The sequence below is a fragment of the Lynx rufus genome, unplaced genomic scaffold (assembly GCF_022079265.1).
Source record: "Lynx rufus isolate CCGP_SWC_20201006 ecotype Redwood Valley unplaced genomic scaffold, mLynRuf1.p SCAF_15, whole genome shotgun sequence".
In the NCBI taxonomy this organism is placed as follows: domain Eukaryota; kingdom Metazoa; phylum Chordata; class Mammalia; order Carnivora; family Felidae; genus Lynx; species Lynx rufus.
Window position 1 is genome coordinate 15,788,022 of NW_025814829.1, and position 23,087 is coordinate 15,811,108.

General features: G+C 37.6%; 1 protein-coding gene across 2 annotated transcripts in view; it reads left to right on the forward strand.

Annotated features, from left to right (window-relative positions):
* Positions 1 to 8,304: 8,304 nt before the first annotated feature.
* The window catches only part of CDC73 (cell division cycle 73), a 135,309-nt gene continuing 120,526 nt past the window's right edge, over positions 8,305 to 23,087 (forward strand). Inside the window, exons 1-5 of one of the 2 annotated variants that reach the window (XM_047076572.1) lie at positions 8,305 to 8,465; positions 11,093 to 11,198; positions 14,051 to 14,120; positions 19,821 to 19,883; positions 19,966 to 20,018. In XM_047076572.1, the coding sequence (XP_046932528.1) occupies positions 8,335 to 8,465; positions 11,093 to 11,198; positions 14,051 to 14,120; positions 19,821 to 19,883; positions 19,966 to 20,018 (423 nt within the window). In that variant the 5' untranslated portion in view covers positions 8,305 to 8,334. The remainder of the gene's footprint in view (positions 8,466 to 11,092; positions 11,199 to 14,050; positions 14,121 to 19,820; positions 19,884 to 19,965; positions 20,019 to 23,087) is intronic. The other variant, XM_047076571.1, reaches the window with a different exon arrangement.

The window sequence follows — 23,087 nt, forward strand, 5'->3', positions numbered from 1 at the left end:
AAACATTTAGTTTTTATGTGCTCATTCTAGAAATATCAAGTCCAGAAAATGTAAAAGATCTAAAAGAAAAACAAGTTGTCAAATTCTTAGTGTTTACTTTGTGAACCCTGAAAATCGTATTTACTGAATAGCCCTTATTATAGTTACAAGACAAAATGACAAAGCTTTGATTAGTTCCAAAATAAAAGAAGAGCTTTTGGTATGATTCAGAGTTTTTATATTTTAATTTACCATATAAATATAGTGTCAATGCAATATTTTGTTTGAATAGAACTAAGGTTAAATTTTCATGATATAAACTTCCTAACTTTCCTATGTTGGTTTTATAAGTTAAATGAATTGTCATTGTTTCTATAATATGACTAAAATTTTGTATGTATATCTGTATACATACATATAAATATATATAAATGAAATGTATGTGATCATACTCAACTAAATGAAATGATGATAACAGATATCTTTGCAAGGGTTACTTTTAAGGAAATTCTCACAATGCTACAAATAATAAGGCTTTAATATGTTAGCTAAGATTTTTAATTCCAGATCCCTAACTAATTTTAAGACTTTAAACAAATGGTTAACTATGAAGTAATCTTTTGATGCCTGGACAATTTCTTAGTAAAATGTAGATTTAAAAAATTGGTTACTGGGACACCTGGGTGGCTCAGTCAGTTGAGCATCTGTCTCTTGATTTAGGCTCAGATCATGATCCCAGGATAGTGGGATGGAACCCTGTGTTAGGCTCCATGCTGTGCATGCAGCCCGCTTAAGATTCTCTCTCTCTCTCTCTCTCTCTCTCTCTCTCTCTCTCTCTCTCTCTGGTGCTGGGGTGGCTCAGTTGATTAAACATCTGACTCTTGATTTCAGCTCAGGTCATGATCCCAGAACCCTGGGATCGAGACCCACATCCGGCTCCATACTGAGCATGGAGCCTCCTTGAGATTCTCTCTACCTCTCCCCGCTTTCCCCTTCTCCTCTCCCTCATTCGTGCTCTCTTTCTCTCAAAAATTTAAAACAAGATTGTCTCCTTCTGCCCCTCCCATGAACTCTCTCTCTTTCTCTTTCTCAAATAAACTTTTAAAAATCGGTTACTAAACATAATTTTATTTTATTCTTCTTAGAATGTCAATACTTTAAAAAAATACACAAATGTCTCTGGGTGACATTATATATGTATCTGTGTGCTTATCTTTACTACCTTAAAATTGTTAAAATGATATAAAATGCACATTCATGCAGAAGAAAATAGCTAAGCAACTGTTCATAGTTTTTTGTCCTCTGATATTCCCTTTTGTTTGGAGAAAAGGAAGATGATTACTTTCCTGAAACTAATGTGGCATTTTGTATCAACTGTATTCAAATTTAAAAAGTTTTTTGGGGGGCACCTGGGTGGCTCAGTTGGTTAGGTGTCTGACTTTGGCTCAGGTCATGATCTCATTGTCTGTGGGTTCAAGCCTCGCGTTGGGCTCTGTGCTGACAGCTCAGAGCCTGGAGCCTGCTTTGGATTCTGTGTCTCCTTCTGTCTCTGCTTCTGCACCTCTCTCTCTCTCTCTCTCATTTTCTCTCTCAAAAATAAATAAACATTAAAAAATTGTTTAAACCTTTTTTTTAAATTTATATGATCATATAAAGGTTTTTAAAATGTCATAAATCCTCATGCATTTTCCTAGTGCCATTGTTTTCTTTCTCAGGTTACTATGGACTTAATTTAGAACTACAAAATTATTAAAAGACTAGTTTTAAAAATTAAAAAAAAGAAGATAGTTACTTTGCGTTTATTATTTTATTAATGTTTATTATTTTTTTTTTTTAAGAGAGGGAGAGATAGGGAGAGAGCGTGAGTTGGGGAGGAGCAGAGACAGAGGGAGACACAGAATCCGAAGCAGGCTCCAGGCTCTGAGCTGTCAGCACAGAGCCCGACGCGGGGCTCAAACTCACAAACCAGGAGATCATGACCCGAGCCGAAGTCGGAGGCTTAACTGACTGAGCCACCCAGGTGCCCCAGGTAAGTATGATAATTAATATGTACACCTAATGTACATTAGGTGACAATAATTACACAGAAATACAAGAATGTATGGTAGACAATGCATATGATTACTGTTTATCGAGAGGTAGTACTGCTTATCAAGATGTTAAATTTAATATGACATATACTTTGTTTCATTTAATATACATATATTAAGGCTATTGTTAGAAACTTCAAATATGTTATTTATATATTTATATATTCATTTGTGCCTAAATACACATGTATGTAAAGGTATACTTCTAAATCTCATATTGCCAAAGTTATGTGAATAATGTAGAAAAATAGTAAGGCTAGAATATGGGTGTTTTTTTTCTGTAAAATGATTCAGTTATTCAGTGCCCAAATTAGTAGAGGTTCCTTTCTGTCATCAAAATAATTGTTAATTCTTAGTGCTTTAGCACATATTCTTAAACCATTTTGAAAAGACTTCCCCCCCTTTTTTTAAAATACAGTTTTATTTACTAAATGATCTCTACACCCAATGTGGGGCTTGAACTCATGACCCAGAGATCAAGAGTTGCATGCTCTTCCAACTGAGCCAGACAGGCACCCCAAAAAGACTCCTCTTTAATTTTGAAACATTCTGTTTCTAATACCATTGTTGTCTATTGCTATGTTTTTACAATATTGCCCATAAATATTTCTTGTCTTTATTATTATTATTATTTTTATTTTAGAGAGAGAGAGTGTGTGTGTGCACAAGCGGGGAGAGGGGCAGAGGGAAAGAGAATCTTTTTTTTTTTATTTTTTTTTAACGTTTTTATTTATTTTTGAGACAGAGAGAGACAGAGCATGAATGGGGGAGGGTCAGAGGGAGGGAGACACAGAATCCGAAACAGGCTCCAGGCTCTGAGCTGTCAGCACAGAGCCCGACGCGGGGCTCGAACTCACGGACCGCGAGATCGTGACTTGAGCTGAAGTCGGCCGCTTAACCGACTGAGCCACCCAGGCGCCCCAAGAGAATCTTTTTTTAATTAAAACAATTTTTAATGTTAATTTGTTTTGAGAGAGAGAGAGAGAGCGAGAATGAGCGGGATAGGGGCAAAGAGAGGAAGAAAGAGAGAATCCCAAGCAGGCTCCATGCTGTCAGCACAGAGCCTGATGCAGGCCTTGATATCACAAACCATGGAATAATGATCTGAGCTGAAATCAAGAGTTGGATACTCAACTGACTGAGCTACCCAGGTACCCCTGTTGTCTTTAGACACTTAGAAAATTCTTGTTTACTTTAATAACTATTCTTAATTTTTCTTTTTCTCAATTTAGGCCCCAGATTCAGAATAATGCCAAAACTCTCATTAGGTCTCCCAAAATGGCCATTAGGAAACAAAAATAATTGCTCCTTTACCCTAAACCTGAAAGGACAAGAAACATAATTAGGTATTCTAGAATTCTTCAAGTTTGAAAAGATTATTATGAGAAATTGTTGTTTACAAAAGTTAGGGAAAACTGAGAACAAAAAATGAGATTCATCTTCTTAGGCTAATTATATGTAAACAAAATGTGTTAATAAAAGTATTTTTGTATGATTGTATACTTTCAAAGTTAAAAGAAGCCTATCAAAATATTTTGTTTCCAGGATCTTAGATTAAAAAAATCTTTTTTTTTCTTTTTGTTCATGAAAAGTCTGAAACAGCACTAGGGGTGCTGAGTCTTTGTAAATTTATTACTTATTTCAGACTTCCTTTAGATCCAGTAGCCAAAGTACACTCATCTTGTCTGAGAGCTGTAAGAAATGGTGGTAAAACATGGGAAAACTTCAATTAATTGTTCTAGGGTCTCCACTAAACCTATTGTTCTGTAAGTCACATAGCCTTTTCCACCCACACTTCTCAGGTAGTTGCCTAACCTCCTATAAAACACCCTTGTGTCCCTCACATACCACTATCACAACTAATCCAGTTGCGGATTACTTTACAAAAGGTAAGAGTATATATGTATGTGTGTTAATGTAAGTATATATATGTATAAATGTATATATTATGTGTGTGTGAGTGTTTTCTATATTTCAATAATGATAAGCTTAAATACTATGCGGTCTTCATCATAATAAAATCCTAATCTTCAAGTATTAATGTATATGTGTGTGTGTGTGTGTGTGTGTGTGTGTGTGTGTGTGTATGAAGTGTGATAAGACATAAATTATCCCATGACCTTGGAATGCTTTGAAAACAAAGAGAATCCCTAACTTCTACAGTAACCTGTTAAAATGGACAAGTTAAACACATTTAGATGCTTTATTTACTATTACCTAAGGAAAATGTAATTTAAAAGGTGAATTTTAACCAGAATGCCCCGTGATATCAAACAAAATAGCAGAGATAAACTAACAACAATATGGAACCAACATTAGTGGAGTAATTGTAAAGGGATTACTGAGAATGTTTCTAATGTGCATTTTATGAATCAAGGACATAATCCATGCAAGACTGTAAACATAGGAAATGGACGGAAGCCAAAGCCTTGAGGCTCCTTTGAACATTGCAAAATGGATTTTACACAAACTCTTCTAGTAATAAGCTATGAATATGTTCAGGTTATTTGTCAACTCTTAGGATTGGGCAGACGTTTTTCCTTGCTGGGAAAGTATAGCTCCATATCTCTATCTTCCACAAACTTTAGGAAAATGAAAAAGAATTAATGGAATCCTAAAATTAAAATTAGCAAAGCTCTCAGAAAATTTTGAATTTTGATGGCCTTAATTTTGCTGTTGGTCTCAGTGTCAATAAGATTTACCCTCTCTGAAACCCATGGATTATCTCCTCATGAATTAACAATTTACCCCCGTCCCTTGCATTTGAAATGTTTACTTTTTAAAAAATGTTTATTTTTTTATTTTGAGAGAGAGAGAGCATGAGAGGGGAGGGGTAGAGATAGAGAGGGAGAGAGAGAATCCCAAGCAGGCTCCACACTACTAGCACAGAGCCTGACACGGGGCTCAAACTCATGAACCATGAGATCATGCCCTGAGCAGAAATCAAGAGTCAGACGCTTAACTGAGCCACCCAAGCACCCCATTTCCCTTTCCTTTCCTCTCCTCTCCTCTCCTCTCCTCTCCTCTCCTCTCCTCTCCTCTCCTCTCCTCTTCTCCCCTCTCCTCTCCTTTCCTTTCCTTTTACTGTTTAATTATTTGAGTGAGTGAGCAAGCTGGGGAGGAGCAGAGAGAGAGGGAATTAGAGAATCCCAAGCAGGCCTTGAGCTTTCAGCGCAGAGATCATAACGAGGCAAAATCAAGAGTTGACGCTTAACCAACTGAGTCACCCAGGCGCCCTTGAAACATTTACTCCTAATCCTAGATTCTATTTATTACAGACTAATATGAATAAATACTACAAGTGATTTGTGATCCCTCCAGAATTATCACTAGAAAGTTCAAGCTGCATTTTCAAAATACGTACTTTAACAAACCCTTCCTAATTTAAAACCTGGATATTTAGTCATCTGGTAAAGGTATCAGAATACAACCATTCTTGGACATTGATGGAAAGGATCTTATCAGGTATTGTTAACAATGGACATAGCAGCAAAACTCTAAGGTAATGAGCTCTCATCCATGGTTTTCAACTAAAAAGATGTACCACTTTATCCCAATTGCTAGACATTTATTCTCAGGAGAATTCAAACTGAGAATTGTTAGGAATTTTTCAGATGCTGATGACTGGAGAAGTGGGAAGCTTTCACCCAAGACAAAGAAACAAGACTGATTTTCTAATTTTTTTTCTAGTTAATTTTCTAAGTTTTCGGATCTAGTACTAATCTTTTCTTCTACGATACAAAATTTTTAAATGTTTATTTATTTTTGAGAGAGACAAAGTGTGAGCAGGGGAGGGGCAGAGAGAGAGGGAGACAAAGAATCTGAAGCAGGCTCCAGGCTCTGAGCTGTCAGCACAGTGCCCGACTTGGAGCTCAACACACAAGCTGTGAGATCATGGCCTGAGCCAAAGTCGGATGCTTAACTGACTGAACCCCCCAGGTGCCCCTAATCTTGTCTTTTATTGATTGTATTTTGGCACGAACATTACTGAACCAATATTACTGGGGTAATGACACAGGGTTTAAATAAAAACAAAATGATCCATGCATTTCTTTAACTGTTATAAGCAACAAATTACTAATGCCATATCTCATTACAGAGTTTAAGAATCACTATCTTCAGAACCACAATTTTTCCTAAAAGAAAGACTGTCTGGTCATTGCTATAGATTGAATGTTTGTGGTCACCCACCCCATCCCCCTTCATATGTTGAAATCCTAAACCCAAGGTGATGGTGTTAGGATGAGGCCTCTGGAAGGGGATTAGGACATTATAAAAAAGACTCCAGAAAGCTCCTTTTTTCTTTCCACCATGTGAGTATGCAATGTGAAGTCAGAGGTCTATGAACCAGAAAGCAGGCTTTTACCAGACAATGAATCTTCTGGCATCTTGACCTTGGATTTCCTAGCCTCTAGAACCATGAGAATGAATTTCTGTTGTTTATAAGCCACCCAGCCTACGGTATTCTCTTATAGCAGTCTGAATGGACTCATACAGTCATTATTTGTGTATGAAATAAAATTAAGAGTCATTTGAGTAGACTATTATTGGCTCTTCTACCCATTAAATACTGAGTTTGTTGAACTCATCTATCCATTTATTAACATTTTCTAAGAGCCAATAATGTGCTAGACACTAGGATATGATGATACAGGTCTATTGCCCTTTAGTTTTGCAGGATGAGGCAAGCAAGGAAACTAATGTGGGCTCTCAAGTAATACTGGGTGCTCTCATACAAGTATGAATAGACACTATGGGAGATTAGAGAGTAGTAACTGCTTCATTGTGTCTGTTTTTGTGGTGAGATTCAGGAATCTACCACAGGGATGGAACATTTGCAGAATAGACAAAATTTCTCAAATTCATTTGGAAACTCGCTATAGATAGTATAGGAAATAAACCATACACTTCTATATCTCTCTGTAGTGCACATAATAAAAATGGATCCCTTTCAAAGCAGATCAAAGTATTTGGTTATGTCAGTCAAGAAATAGCCTCCCTCCCTCCCCTTTCCACTATAGTAAAAGGGATAAAAAAAATTATGGCCCCCCCGGAATATGTTCAGTTTAAGGTATACAGGCCACAGTATATTGAACTTATTTCATTGTTTCCAGCACAGCAAGGACACCCTTTAGACTTCTGAGTGCCAATAAAAAATCAAGTAATCCGAAAGTGTTCTGACAGCTTGGAGTTTGTGTTCTCCTTTTCATTAGCATCTTTGAATAGAGCTATTTAAGGGTACCGCTTTGGGCCTGGCAGGAAGAAGGGGCCAGGATGGAAAAAGTCATCATCCAAGGAACTGAAGTGGAAGATCAACATTTATGATATTTTGTTGATTTGCTAGATGCTTTCTTTCATCTTATTCTCAAAATAAGTTCTTTTTTCCACTAGCCAATTAATGCTGTAAGAAGGTATGTATCTTGTCCAAGGTCAAGCAACACGTAACAAATACAGGTACCCGGGATTGGTCTCCTCCGGACTAGGTCTTTACCACTACGTGAATACACTAAAAACAAAAAACAACCCCCAAATCGTACCCCGCCTCCAAAACCTCACCCTTCTAAAGGGGCTTAATCGGGTCACTAAGACCTACAGGCCATTTAATGGGTCCCCTTTAGTTGGGAAGGTAATCTTAGCGTTCTGGAAACCTTTTGCCAAGCTCCACTCTCGCCCAAGGAACGGCCCGAGAGCCCTTGGCCGCAGTCAAGGTGGGTGGGCGGTCACCCAGTGCGTAGTCTGGGGACAGAATTCCCGGGCTTCCTTGCAGGTGCGCGCGCACCTGTCGCTAGTCGCGTGCGCGCTGCGAGGGACGACGGATGAGGTACGTGTCCGCGCGCGTGCGCCCGGCAGTATTCCCCGTACGTGCTCCGTACGTGGGCGCGGTGTCCCTGCGCTCCGAGTTTCGGGCCGGGATTCGGCCCGGTGCCGAGTGGGAGTCTGGGAGGGGCGTGTTCCTGGTCGGTCGTGGCTCCCCCTGGCGGCGGCCTGGCTGGAGGCGCGCAGTCAGGCGTTCTCCGCGGGCAGCCGGCGGCGGGGCCTTGCCTTATAGCGCGGGGTCCTCGGCGGCCTGGGTGTCTACTGCCCCTGCTGCTGTCGTAGGCGAGGACGGCTGCTAGTGCGGCTGCTGTTGGTTCGCGGCGGCGGCGGCGGCGGCGGAGGAGGAGGAGGAAGAGGGCGAGGCGACAGGGGAAGAAGGAGGCAGGCGCGGCGGCGGCGGCTTCGCCCGGGGCCGGCGGCGGCGGCGGCGGCGGCGAGGGGGGGGAAGATGGCGGACGTGCTCAGCGTCCTGCGACAGTACAACATCCAGAAGAAGGAGATTGTGGTGAAGGGAGACGAGGTGATCTTCGGGGAGTTCTCCTGGCCCAAGAATGTGAAAACCAACTATGTAGTTTGGGGGTAAGTCTGGCATGGCTGTGGCCTGGGGTTGGCCGGGCAGAGTTGGGCGCCCCCAGGCGACCTCTTTCCTAACCCCTCCCCCCGATTCCCTTTGGGGATGGAGAAAAAACGGGTCTCTGGGTAAAAGTTTTTCTCAAGAAAAGAAGTTACACTTTTAGGTGAGGAGGAAATAGGAGGAGGTGCATCTCCGTTTCTTTAAGTCTTTGGGACGCCAAAGGGAAAGGTACCACAGGAGTTTCTGACTTTCCTAGTTCGTTTTTACCGACGTATGTAGGTGCAGAAAGGGGCGTACCGTCCGGTCCTAGAGACGTCTTTTTGTGTTTAGTTTTTTCTTTCTCTTCGAGGCTACCATGTGTTGTCACTATCCCACCTGCCCCTTGCAGCTCCTGGTCTGTTTCTTTTTCCTTTCGTAATTCCCTGAGGTAGAGAGAAGGGAGCTAACTCTGTGAGATTAGAACGGGAAAAAGATTTGGTCACTTTGGAAGAGTCCTCAAAACCCGTGTTAGAGGTGAAGGCAGGAATTTCTTCAGGGAGAAAGTTATTGGTAAAATGGAGTGAGCTTTACAGATCTAAGTAAGATATTGATGATGGTGTGTGCTTGTAGGAAATGGGTTTTAACAAGAAATATTTGGGAACGTTGATCTGCGCGGGGCTTTTTGAATTGAAGGCATTAAGGAAAATATCTAGAGATAGGTCTGATAATGGTTTGGGGCCTTTTTAAAGGTGATATCTCTCTCTTTGGTATTTCATCTGGATGATTAGAACCTTGGGCTAGAACTTCCATACTCATTTTGCTTGATTGAGTGGAAGCACTGGGTTTTGTGAAGAGTTGATGAAAAGCTGGGGAAAATTTAGTTTGTTGGTTTCTAGCTTTTTGGCCCTGAGGACTTATGATTTGATCAGCTTTATGAAATGTTCATGCAATGACATCATTCTGAGTTTCTTGCGTTTTGTCCTGTCAAAAAAAATTTGCACAGAATTACATTTGATTGGAATTTTAACGGATTTATTTTTTTTCTTTAAAAAATGGTTTAGAAGTACTCAGGATGTAGGGTGGTTCAATTTGAGAAATAGAAAATTCTTAGCACCTTGGTTCCTGACTCAGGGGAGGTTAACTTAATCAGAGTAGGTGAAATAAAACATAACTTGGTAAGAATTGCATTCTGGCTCTTGAGAGTAATCACTTGTAGCTTGGGGTAGTAGGAAGGGTTTCATAGAAATATGTTTGGCGTGTAGACAGGCTACAAATTTTCTTGAACAAGTGAACGAACAGATGAGTAAGCCTTAAAGAGTGAGTTACGAACTTTGAGGGTGACATGATGGGTTAGGTCTTAAAGGACAGGGAACTGTATGCTTAAAGCCATGAGAGCTGGAAAGGGAATATTTTGATAGCATTTCAGTGAAGCTAGTAGTGAAAAAGGGGTGCTTAGAATAATTTCAAACTTTAACAATAGTGAATTACACCACTAAACATTTTTGTTTTGTTATTCATTTCTTTATGCACATGTACATATGTCCAACTTCGGAACTTTAAGCAATACTTATCCTTATTGCATGTAGTACGTTCTATTACTTTGCTTTTCTGTATTGTTAAAAAAAAACCCTGATTACCTGGATATTACGTGTTATTGTACAGTAACTGGTAGTGATGTATGGTTTGAAATAATGTCCGTTCATAGGAAAAGTGGAAATGAAGGCTAGAGAAATGTAGATGAGGGTTGACTATATTGTACTGTATTCAGATGAGGTCAAATAATATGCTGACGTTTTTTAGATGGGAATGTAGTAGGAAGAGTGAGATTGGACACAAATATTGTTGAGGCAATAGTATTATGCAGTTTTGTTAAAGAGCTTGCACCTCTAGACTGCATTGGGGTGCCTGGGTGGCCCAGTCGGTAAGGCGTCCGGCTCTTGAGTTGGTTCTGGTCATGATTTCACGGTTCGTGAGTCTGGGCCGCATATTGGGCTATGTACTGACAGCACAGAGTCTGTTTGGGATTCTCTCTCCCTCTCTCCCTCTCTCCCTCTCTCCCTGCCCCCGCTTGTGTTCTCCCTCCCCGTCTTTCTCTCTCAAATAAACATTAAAAAAAAATAAACCTTTATACAGCATTGCTTTACCACAAGTAGAATTATGATTTTTGTTGCATCATTGGTTTAATTTAAGGGATGTCATAAGAATTATACCTCTGAAATTTATTATTGTGTTTGCTGTAAGAATGTTAAGGATGTTCTTTAGCAGTATCTTATTTAGGAGACAAAGAATAAATTTCTAGTAAGTTTAGAGTTGTGCTTCTTCTAATCAGTTTTTCTCTTGTGGATTCTCTCCACTCTGTAACTGACTAGGTTTCTCTCTTTATTGGCAAAGAGCAGAATGAAGTTTGGGCCAAATTCTAAAAAGTGTGTAGTACCTTAGAATATGAATATGGTGTGCTTTCTTTTTTTTTCATTTTCTACCTTTGTGTTCTTTTACTTTAATGACAGTTCCGCTTACTAGATTTCATACTTTATGTGTATTTTTGTTAACCATGTTAAATCCATTCTTGAGTAGCAAAGTGAATATAGATAAATTCATACATACAAATCTAAGGAGTTGAATTAAAATTGAGTAAAAATCTTAATTATTTCAGGACTGGAAAGGAAGGCCAGCCCAGAGAGTACTACACATTGGATTCTATCTTGTTTCTACTTAATAATGTGCACCTTTCTCATCCTGTTTATGTCCGACGTGCCGCCGTAAGTAAAATTCATTTTAAAACTTAATTTTTTTTTTTTTTTTTTGGTTAATAGGTATTATTTGGCATGGATCACTTCCCTCATGGGTTTCAAATCAAAAAAATAAAAGGTTCATCTGTATGAAAGCCCACTAGAAGTTCAAAATTAGATCTTTGCATGTTTTTAGATATGTGACTTTCGTGTAAAATGTGGGCGCTGTTTACAAGAACAGAAGTTTTAAAGATATTTATAGGAATATTAAAAAAATATATATATAAGCCTGTAGAAGGACCCTGATATTCAGAACTCTGATCTCAAGAATACTTTTTTGGGGTGTGCCTGGGTGGCTCAGTTGGTTAAGCGTCTGATTCTTGATTTTGGCTCAGGTCATGATACCACAGTTTGTGAGTTTGAGTTTGTAAGCTGTGCTGACAGCTTAGAGCCTGTTTGGGATTCTCTCTTTCTCTGCCCCTCCCCCATTCATTCTCCTCTCTCTCAAAATAAATAAACTTAAAAAAAACTTTTTTTGGGTTTCAGAATCAAGATTAACAGACAACTTTATTATTATTATTAGAGGGAGAGAGTGTGTGTGTGTGTGTGTTCACATGAGCAGGGGAAGAGCAGAGAGAGAGAGAGAGAGAGCGAGTGAAGAGAATGAGAATCCCAAGTAGGCTTCACGCTGATGGGGGGCTCAATCTCACAACCATGAGTCACGACCTGAGCCAAAATCAAGTGCCAGAGACCTAACCAAACCCAAGTGCCCCTAACAGACCACTTTAAAATTAATTTTTAATCTGTTTAATCTGTTTAATCTTGAACTTTATTGATAAATTCATTTGTTTCCAGTTTTTCTTGCCTTCAGCATCTCAGTATTTGAACTCTGCTTTTCTGAATGGGAAATATTCAGCGTTTAATACATATAGAAAAAAATACGTAGGGTGAAACTACGTATTGAGATTTGGGAAATAGTGGGATAAAAATAACCATCTTTATGAAGTTATGTTACTTCATCTTAAATCTTTAAAATCTGAATTAGGCAGTAGTTAGAATGTATTGTTGGCTATATCCATTCATTTTGTGGTAATAAAGATGATCCAGATGCTTGGTTTATATATAGAGATTATGTTCTTGGCAAATAGTTATAACTATAACTGATGGCTGTAATTGTTACTGTGGACCTTGGGACCCTTGCTCACATAAGATTTAAGTCTTTTGTTTTTCTTAAATACTTGGCAGATTGAAAGGGCAGAATTCTACAGTTCTAGGGTTCTACAAATTTTTTTTCCTCCACTGTGCTACTTGCTCTTTCTTGTGAGCAGACCATGTCTGATGCAAGTTTTCTGGACCCATAGCTCCTATTTTAGTGTGAGTAGACTTATATCTTTTTCAGTTGGCTGTATTATGTCCATAATTCATTATTAACCAAATAATGAAGTATGTTATCAGACTTAGAAACAGTAACTTAACAAAATTAATTCAAATCTTTTAGCTATTTATGATACTTCATGTAGACTAGTTTTTAAAAACAAGCACACAAAAACCTGTGGGCTCTTAAATGTTTATACTCCTAGCAGAAATTAAAATTTAGCCTACCCTTTAAAAAAAAGGTTAATTTTAAATGATTAAATATAGTTAAACTCTATCATCAGGGAGTGTGTGCAGAATGTTTGAAATGAAATGTAATTAGTACACAATATAAGATAAATAGCCGAAGTTACTAAGGATTCTGGTTATTTATCATTGTGTATATAAAGTGACAAAGGGATTTTAATTATATAATCTCGCAGCCACCAGGCTTTCTTAGTTTTTTTTGTTTTTTTTTTAATTTTTTTTTTTTTAATGTTTATTGTTGAGAGAGCATGAACGGGAGGGACAGAAAGAGAGGGAGTTACAGAATCTGAAGCAGGCTCCAGGCTCTGAGCCGTCAGCACAGAGCTCAATGTGGGGCTTGAACCCACGAACCATGAGATCATGACCTGAGCTGAAGCCAGATGCTTAACTGACTGAGCCACTCAGGTGCCCCTTAGTTGTTTGTTTACATTATAAAAATGATATTGAAAATTGTGGTAATTACAGGATTCATTGAATTCATGGCCTCAAGATGACCTGGTGACTAAAGTATACAGCTCTATTTGTCAGTACACCTCTTTACAATGACTAACGTAGGAGATTTAAGGAAAATTATCCATTTTACCAAAATAGGTACATTTTCCAGATTTAATTTTTTAGTCTTTTCCCCTTCCTTACAGAATTTGTGTGCATTCAAAGATAAAAAAGAAATATGTAGCATGGAAAGTAAGCAACTGACATTAATGTTTTGCTGTATAATGTCCTAAATTTTTTCCCACGCTTAAACAGTATACCTGTTGTTTTGAAAATTTAGTTTTTATGGCTAAGTTAGTGTATTTCAGAATTCAAGTAGAATATTTTGAGAAGTCTGTTTTGTGTTTGAGAAAAGAAAGCACTTTGGAAACATTGCATGTAATGATCAAGCAATGGGACTAAAAAGATAATTACCTCAAATATGCATGCAAAGTATCATGAATAAAATAAAAAAATACTTAAAGTAAGCCAAGGGAACAAAAAAGACTGGAATTGATATTTTGAAGAGGGATTGGTCATTGTTTCTAATGATTATCTTTTAGGTATCTTAATTGAATTTCAAGAATGAAGTTATTAAAAATTAATATCCTTAAAATTTTTGAAGACTTGGGTTAGATTTTTTTAGCCTAGTAGTTCTTTAAAGGTAAGATTCTGAATAAATATTACCAAGATCTGTTGGAATAAAATTCAGATATTACACAATGTTTGTTTTTATTATATTTCTTGTAATTGTTGTTGATTTGATAACTAATTAAAAATTTTGATTTCAGACTGAAAATATTCCTGTGGTTAGAAGACCTGACCGAAAAGATCTGCTTGGATATCTCAATGGTGAAGCATGTGAGTAATTTTTAAATTGCTCTCACTCTTAAATAGCCATTGTTTCTTTCTTTCTCCTGTGAAATAAGAAGCAATGGGAAGAGAATTTGTATTTCCACTAAAAAATTAACCTTCCAGCGGCTATGTGCATATGCTCTCCTTTTTTTTTTTCTGTTATGGTGAATACACTACCTTCATTCCTAAGACCGGTCACCATTTCTCTGTCTGTAGATTCCATTTCCTTTCACACTCTCAAAGACTCTGCTTTTGTAAATTATTGCTTCTGCCTTGCGTCATCATCTTCCTCTTTTCCTCTGCATCATTCCCTTTAAAGTGCATACAGCAAGATCTCATTTAAAAATGGTTTTTTGACCCCCCCCATTCCTACTATCTACTGTACTGTTTGTTTTTTCCTTTTTATTGCAAAATTCTTTGTAACAGTTGTGTGATATCACTGCTTCCCTCTTGAATCCATTCCGGTTTGGCTTTCCTGTTCATGTCCCACTTATATCACTGTTGTGTGGTTAACACTGACTTAAGGGTTACTCATTACTTTGGTCTCTCTTATCTGTATCTTGCTTGATCTCTCAACAGCATTAGATACTGTTGACTGCTTCCTTTTGGAAACCCTTTCTTAGCTTGGCATTTGGGGCACCTGATTCTTTTGGTTCTCTTTCTATTCATTGTCCATCTCTCATTTTCTTTTGCTTACTTCCTTATATTCATCCTATTTCTAAGCTTTAAATTATAAATCCACTCCACATCTTTCCTTGGATATTTAATAGGTATCTGAAATTCAATGTATCTGAAATAGAATGCCAATTTCCTCTTTTCCTTCTCCCCTCAAACAAAATAGGTCTGGTCTCCCACTGTTCCCATCTCGGTAAATGGCATACCATTCATGTAGTTGCTGAGGCCAGAAACCCTGGGGAAATCTTTGATTACTTTTTTCTCACATCTCATTTTGTGAGCAGGTCCTTTTCTTTAAAAGGATGAGTTTCTTAACCATTCTACTCCCACTATGTTCCATCCTTCCCCTTTAGAGTTGTATAGCCTTTTCACAGTACCCTACTCTGTATTTTCTAGTATAGTCTTTTCCTTCCCACTAGAGTGACCTGTTTTGAAAAACACATATAAGCTTGATTCACTTACCTGCTCAAGTCCATCCTGTGGCTTCCCGTCACATGTAGGATAAAGCTCATACTCCTTATCCTGACCTATGTGATTTTGCTTCTGCCTAAATATCTGTGGCCTCATCTTCTTCCAACTTTCATTTGCTCACAGCGGTCCAGTCTTATTGATTCTTTTAACTATCCTGACTTTTCAAGCCTTTGTACTTGCTATTTTTTGTGTTCAGTTCTGTTTCTCTACATTGTCACATGTCTTACTTTTTACCACCTCAATCTGTGCTTTAATAATCTGTCAGAAAGAATTTATCACTAAAAAAGGAAATAATGTTGTTTTTCCACATACATCCATCTGTGTATAGTATCTTCCTAATTTATATTTTGTCAAATCCTTTACATTGACTTGAAATTATATATTGGTTTACTTATATATTATTTGTCTGCCCCACTAGAGGGTAAACTCTAAGGGGGCAGGTAGTTAAATACACAGTATTTAGAACAGTGGTTAATAGTAGGTGCTTACCTGTATGAGTGAGTAATCATTAATTTGCTGTCTTAAAGAATATGAATAAAACTATAAGTTGGTACAATTAATAGAATATAAATTGGTGAGTATGAATAAATTGATATAATCATATGATAGTATGAATAAATCAATATGAGACTGTTTGGTCGTAACCTTTCTTGGAGTGTTTACTACCTTTAAGTCGTTAATAGCTGTCTTGTTACATATTGAGTTCCATGACTTTAACAGTAATACTGATTTGCATGGAGTCTTTTGCATAATGGAAAGACCATGCTCAAGAGTATTATCTTTCTGTACTGTCCTCAGAACATTCAGCAAGTACTTATTGAGTGGTTATTCTTAAAGTAGTGCAATTACTGGGTCATAGAGTGGTTCTATTTTTAACTTTTTGAGGAACTTCCACACTTTTCCAGAGTGGTTGCACCAGTTTGCATTCCCACCGATAGTGCAAGAGGGTTCCCCTTTCTCTGTGTCTTCTCCAATACCTGCTGTTTCCTGAGTTGTTAATTTTTGCCATTCTGACAGGTGTGAAATGGTATCTCACTGTGGTTTTCATTTGTATTTCCCTGATGATAAGTGATGTTGAGCATTTTTTCATGTGTCTGTTTCCCATTTGTATGTCTTCTTTGGAGAAAAGTCTGTTCATGTCTTCTGCCCATTTCTTAACTGGATTATTTATTTTTTGGGTGTTGAGTTTTATAAGTTCTTTATAGATTTTGGATACTAGCACTTCATCCAATATTTCATTTGCAAATGTCTTCTCCCATTCTGTAGGCTGCCTTTTAGTTTTGTTGATTGTTTCCTTCGCTGTGCAGAAGTTTTTTATCTTGATGAAATCCCAATAGTTCACGTTTGGTTTTGTTGCCCTAGCCTCCAGAGACGTGTCTAGTAAGAAGTTGCTATGGCCAAGGTCAAAGAAATTGCTGCCTGTGTTCTCTAGCATTTTGGTGGTTTCCTGTCTCATGTTTAGGTCTTTCATCCATTTTGAGTTTATTTTTCTGTATGGTGTAAGAAAGTGGTCCAGTTTCATCATGGTCCAGTTTTCCCAACACCATTTGTTGGAGACTTTTTTCCATTGAATATTCTTTCCTGCTTTGTTGAAGATTAGTTGACCATAGAGTTGTGGGTCCATTTCTGGGGTCTCTATTCTGTTCATTGATCTATGTGTGTGTTTTTGTGCTGGTACCGTACTGTCTTGATGAATACAGCTTTGTAATACAGCTGAAGTCTGGAATTGTGATGCCTCCCACTTTGCTTTTTTTTTTTTTTTCTTCAACATTAGTTTGGCTATTTGGGATATTTTCTGGTTCCATATAAATTTTAGGATTGTTTGTTCTAGCTCAGTGAAAAATTCTGGTGGTATTTTGATAGGGATTGTATTGAATTTGTAGATTGCTTTGGGTGGTGTAGACATTATAACAGTGTCTGTTTTTCAATCCATGAGCATGCGATATTTTTCATTTCTTTGTGTTTTCTTCAGTTTCTTTCATAATAAGTGTTCTATATTTTTCAGAGTACCGATCTTTTCCTTCTTTGGTTAGGTTTATTCCTAGATATTTTACGGGTTTTGGTGCAATTGTAAATGGGATCGATTCCTTGATTTCTCTTTCTTATGATTCATTATTGATATATAGAAATGCAACAGATAGCTGTACATTGATTTTATATCCTGTGACTTTGCTGAATTCATCTATCAGTTCTAGCAAATTTTTGATGGAGTCTGAGTCTTTCGGGTTTTCCATATAGAGTATCCTGTCTTCTGTGAACTGTGAAAGTTTGACTTTTTCCTTGCTGGTTTGGGTGCCTTTATTTCTTTTTGTTGTCTGATTGCTGAGGCTAGGACTTCTAGTACTGTACTGAACAACAGTTGTAGGAGTGGACATCCCTGTCATGTTTCTGACCTTAGGGGAAAAGCTCTCAGTTTTTCCCCATTGAGAATGATATTAACTGTGGTTCTTTTTTGTATATGGCCTTTATAATATTGAGGTGTGTTCCTTCTATCCCTACTTTCTTGAGGGTTTTTATCAAGAAAGGATGCTGTATTTTGTCAAATGCTTTTTCTACATCTGTTGAGAGGATCATGTTGTTCTTATTGTTTCTTTTATTAATGTGGTGTATCATGTTGAGTTATTGGTGGATATTGAACCAGCCCTGCAGCCCAGTAATAAATCCCACTTGATTACGGTGAATAATTGTTTTAATGTACTGTTGGATTTGATTTGGTGGTATCTTGTTGAGAATGTTCGCATCCATGTTCATCAGGAATAGTGGTCTGTCATTCTTTTAGTGAGGTCTTTGGTTTTGGAATCAAGATGATGGTGGTCTCATAGAATGAGTTTGGAGATTTTCCTTCCATTTCAATTTTTTGAAAGAATAGGTACTAACTCTTCTTTAAATGTTTGGTAGAATTCCCCTGGGAAGCCATCCTGTCTTGGACTGTTTGTTGAGAGATTTTTTTTACTGATTCAGTTTCTTTGCTGGTTATGGGTCTGTTCAGATTTTTTTTTTTTAATTAAAAAAAATTTGTATTTATTATTGAGAGAGTGCCAGCGGGGGGAGGGACCAAGGGGGGGGGGGCAGAAGATCTGAAGTGGACTCTGTGCTTAGAGCAGAGAGCCCCAAACTAGGGCTTGAACTCACGACCCGTGAGATCATGACCTGAGCTGAAGTCGGACACGCAACCAAATGAGCCACCCAGGCACCTTGTTTGTTCAAATTTTCTATTTCTTTTTCAGTTTTGGTAGTTTATATGTTTCTAAGAATTTATCCATTTCTTCCAGATTGCCCTATTTGTTGGCATGTAATTGTTCATAATATTCTCTTATAATTGTATTTCTGCAGTTGTGATTGTGATGTTTCCTTTGTTTCTTGATTTCATTTATTTGAGGCCTCTCCTTTTTTGTTAAGTTTGGCTAGGAGTTTTCAATTTTATTAATTCTTTGAAAGAACCGGTTCCTCATTATATCGATAATGCTATGTAGCTTTAAAAAGAAAGAATGCTCCACATATCAGTATGCTAGAGCTCTTTTGTTAGGATAGAAAAAAAAAAGGTTCAGGACAGTGTATATAGTATGCTATCTTTTATGTGAAAAAGGGGAAAGGGACATGTAGGTGGCTCAGTCAGTTAAGCATCTAACTCATGGTTTTGGCTAAGATCATGATCTCACAGTTTTGGGGATTTTGTCTCTCCTTTCTCTCTTGTGCTCCTCCCCACCCCCCATAAACATTAAAAAAATTTAAAAGTGGGGGGGAATAAAGGTATAAGTTTGTATTTCTTGTATCTACAGAAAGAACCTCTAGAAAGATACACTCAAGACTTAAATAGTCATGTAGGGTGGTGGGAACTAGGTGGATGGGACTAGTTTCATTATTTTCAACCTTTCCCAATTTAAATGACTTAATTTAAAAAGTAATTGCGGGGCGCCTGGGTGGCTTAGTTGGTTAAGTGTCTGACTTTGGTTCAGGTCATGATCTCACAGTTCGTGAGTTTAAGCCCCATGTCGGGTTCTGTGTTGACAGCTTGAAGCCTGGAGCCTGCTTTGGATTTCGTGTCTCCCTCTCTGTCTGCCACTTCTCTGCTCACACTTTGTCTCTCTTCTCTCAAAAATAAATAAACGTTAATAAAAAATTTTAATAAAAAAAATAAAAAGTAATTGCAGTGTTTTTTCTACCAATTGTGAATAACTAAAATTTGCATTTTTGAAGTGAATGCTAACTTAAAAAAAAACCTTTTCCTATGGATATGTATTTATGTATTTATGTTTAGATACATTTTATGTGCATGTGTGGTAACGGAGTATACGTTCTTTGAAGTGACCAGTTAATTTCAGTCATCGCAGTAGTTTGTAAGCTAAATTGTTAAAAATAATTTGTCCTTTAAAGACTTTTAAATATAAATTAGTCTTTTATAATAAACTGTTTTACAAAGCTGCTTTAAAACTTTTCCCCCCTCAGGAAATTATACATATAAAGTAAGAAATTACAAATATTGAGCATTTTACTTGTAATAATGTCTAGTATATGTGTTCAAATATTGAGCTTCTCACCTAAATCTTTTTAAATCTTCAGCAACATCAGCAAGCATAGACAGAAGTGCCCCTCTAGAAATAGGTCTTCAGCGATCTACCCAAGGTATGTTTTGCTGTGTATTTATAATGAACTTTTAAAAACTTAGTCCAAAACCATATATTTACTTTTCTTTTTTTTCTTAAAGTCAAAAGAGCTGCAGACGAAGTTTTAGCAGAAGCAAAGAAACCACGAATTGAGGTAATGGAATTTTATTTTAAATATGAATCGTAGTGTTACAAAATTGAGATTGTATATGAATACAAATTCTTTTTCATAGTAGTCCTAGGAGTTTTTTTCTGGAAAAATTGTCGTAGTATTATGAGTGTTTGATTAATAGCAGTTGAGGTATAATTTAAGATCTTTTACAGGGGCGCCTGGGTGGCTCAGTCGGTTGAACGTCCAGCTTCAGCTCAGGTCATGATCTCACAGCTTGTGAGTTCGAGCCCCGTGTCAGGCTCTGTGCTGACAGCTCAGAGCCTGGAGCCTGCTTCGGGTTCTGTGCCTCCCCCTCTCTCTGCCCCAACCCACTCGCATTCTGTCTCTCTCAAAAATAAACAAACATTTAAAAAAAAAAAGATCTTTTATGTACAAACTGTGTGGTGGACATAGCACTTTATTTTTCTTTGCCTCTTCGATGAAAATGTTGGGCTTCATCAGGAGTTGGGAAATTTCTTCTGTAAAAGTCCAGATAGTAAATATTTTAGGCTTTTTGGGCCATTTAGTTTCTGTTCAGCTATTCCACCCTGCTATCATAGTGTGAAAGCAGGCATAAGCAATACGTAAATGAACTGACAGGACTGTATTTCAGTAAAATTTTATAAAACAGATGGTGAACCTACCTTTGGGTTGTAGTTTGCCTATCTGTGGAATAACATGGTATGAGAATTTGCTGTACTCTTTTTTTTTTTTTTTAATGTTTATTTTTGAGAGGGAGAGAGAACAAGCGTGAGCGGGGGAAGGCGGAGAGAGGGAGACACGGAATCTGAGGCCGGCTCCAGGCTCTGAGCTGTCATCAGAGAGCCGGATGCAGGGCTCGAGCTCATGAACCATGAGATCATGACCTGAGTTAAAGTCAGATGCTTAGCAGTGGAATACTAATATTGGTAAATAAGGATAGTTCACATGAAATAGAAGCTGTATGAGAAATGCAGTTAACTTTAGAAAGAAGCATAAGACAGTTAAGCCTTGGAAATTTTAATTATATGAGTATAAGACTCTTTATTTAAAATTTTTAACAAGTCTCAGATCAGTTACATATAAAACCCAGTGCAAATGGAAGATTAGGTACTAGAGATACACTTAAAATCTGAGAAATAAGTACCAATGAACAGTATAGGAAATAACACTTGTAGTCATCATTAATTTAACGTTACTAGAAACCATAACTCTTCTTTTTACACTTGTATAAAAATCAAACAGTTGTACCTTTGGCCTACTACATAAACAGCAGAACATCCACAATTAAGGATAAAAAGGTAACTGTTAAAGGGACAGAGTTGTCGACGTGTAATCTTTATATATTCATTGACAAAATTTGATGCTGAAACAGTGTAATTTTAATTAATTTTAAAACAACGTAATTTTCATTAAGCAAACTCTGAGACATGGACATGGTATTTTAGTTAAGGATAGTAATGATAGTTACCTCATTGTTGCTACTCTGTTCTGGGTGACGTTTTATACACTTTATATTAGCTTGTGTAATCCTAAGCCACAACCTTCTGAAGTTGGCAGTCTTGTGCATGCCATCAATGAGCAAACACCTCAGACGGAACAAGTTACTTGCTGAGGTTCACAGAACCAGGAATAGAGCCTAGACGGTCTGGCTCCTAGCCATTCCACTATATATACTGATTACAAATTTTTCAGCAGTAAAATGAGTTTCCACCTGTTCTGTCTGTATGAAGGAAGATTGGGACCCACTGTGAACAAAATGAGTGAATTTAAAGATACTAATTACTTGGAAAACCCGAAATTTACAGTTTTAATTATTTGGAAAACAATTGAACGTGTCAGAAATGCTGATTTGCCTGGATACCATTAACTTGAAAATCAACAAGAAATAGCATAATAAAATCCTTTCCAGAGTATTTATAGAGTTAAAAGAGTTACATAAACAGTTATGTTACATTAACAGTTTTTAGTTCACCGTGTGTATGTTGGGAACCTGCAAGGCACTAGGCTCAGAGAGAGAAACCTTGAGGGCAAAGATTCTGAACTTATTAAAGTCTAGGCTGCAGTTGTCTTTAAAATCAGTAGTTTCCTAAGGAACTTGAGTTCCTTGTGCTGTACCTTCATTACAGATGTCTAAAATTTAATGCAGTTTGCTAAAATACTTTGTGTTCATGTCAGCAGTATGTCTGTTTTAAATGATAGGTTAATAATAGAGCATGAATCGGAGCAGAGCATCTTTTTAGATCTCTTGAGTATACTGATGGCGTTTTATACAATATCATATTTTGTTAGCCATAAACACTGACTCATTTCCTCAGTTGTCTCATTTGTTGAATGTGGGCATTGAACTAGATCAAGTTTTGTTGTTTTTTTTTAATGTTTTTATTTTTGAGAGCAAGTGAGCTTGAGTGGGGGAGGGGCAGCGAGAGGGGGAGACACAGAATCTGAAGCAGGCTCCAGACTCTGAGCTGTCAGCACAGAGCCAGATGCAGGGCTCGAACTCATGAACCGTGAGATCATGACCTGAGCCAAAGTTGGACGCTTAACCGACTGAGCCGTGCAAGTGCCCCAATCAAGTTTTGGTTTTAAATGAACATATTTCAGAGTAAATTTTACCTGAAATTCTAACATGCAGGTTAGAAAAAAGCTGAGCTACCAAGATTGAATTCAGAGCAGTGTCCCATGGGTCACTTTGTAGGAAAAGCCTAATGTTCCGAGGAACATGCTTTGAAAACCATTAAAGTTACGCTTCCTGTCATCAGAAATGCTGATGGATTTACGACCTGGGGCAACAGATGCAAAAAACTAGCTCCAAAATGAAATTTTTGACTGTGGTGAGGGCTTTTCATAAAATTTACTAATCAACTTTTCTGAAGAGAAGGAATTTATTTGTGGTGTATTTTTATGAATAAAAGTAGCTGTGTTACATTATGGGAAGAAAAAAGCTGCTGTGGAACACCTGGGTGTCTCAGTCGGTTAAGCATCTGACTCTTTAAATTTAAAGTTTATTTTTGAGAGAGAACACAACCAGGGAAGGGATAGATAGAGGGGGCAAGGCAGAATCCCCAGCAGGCCCCACATCAGCAGCACACA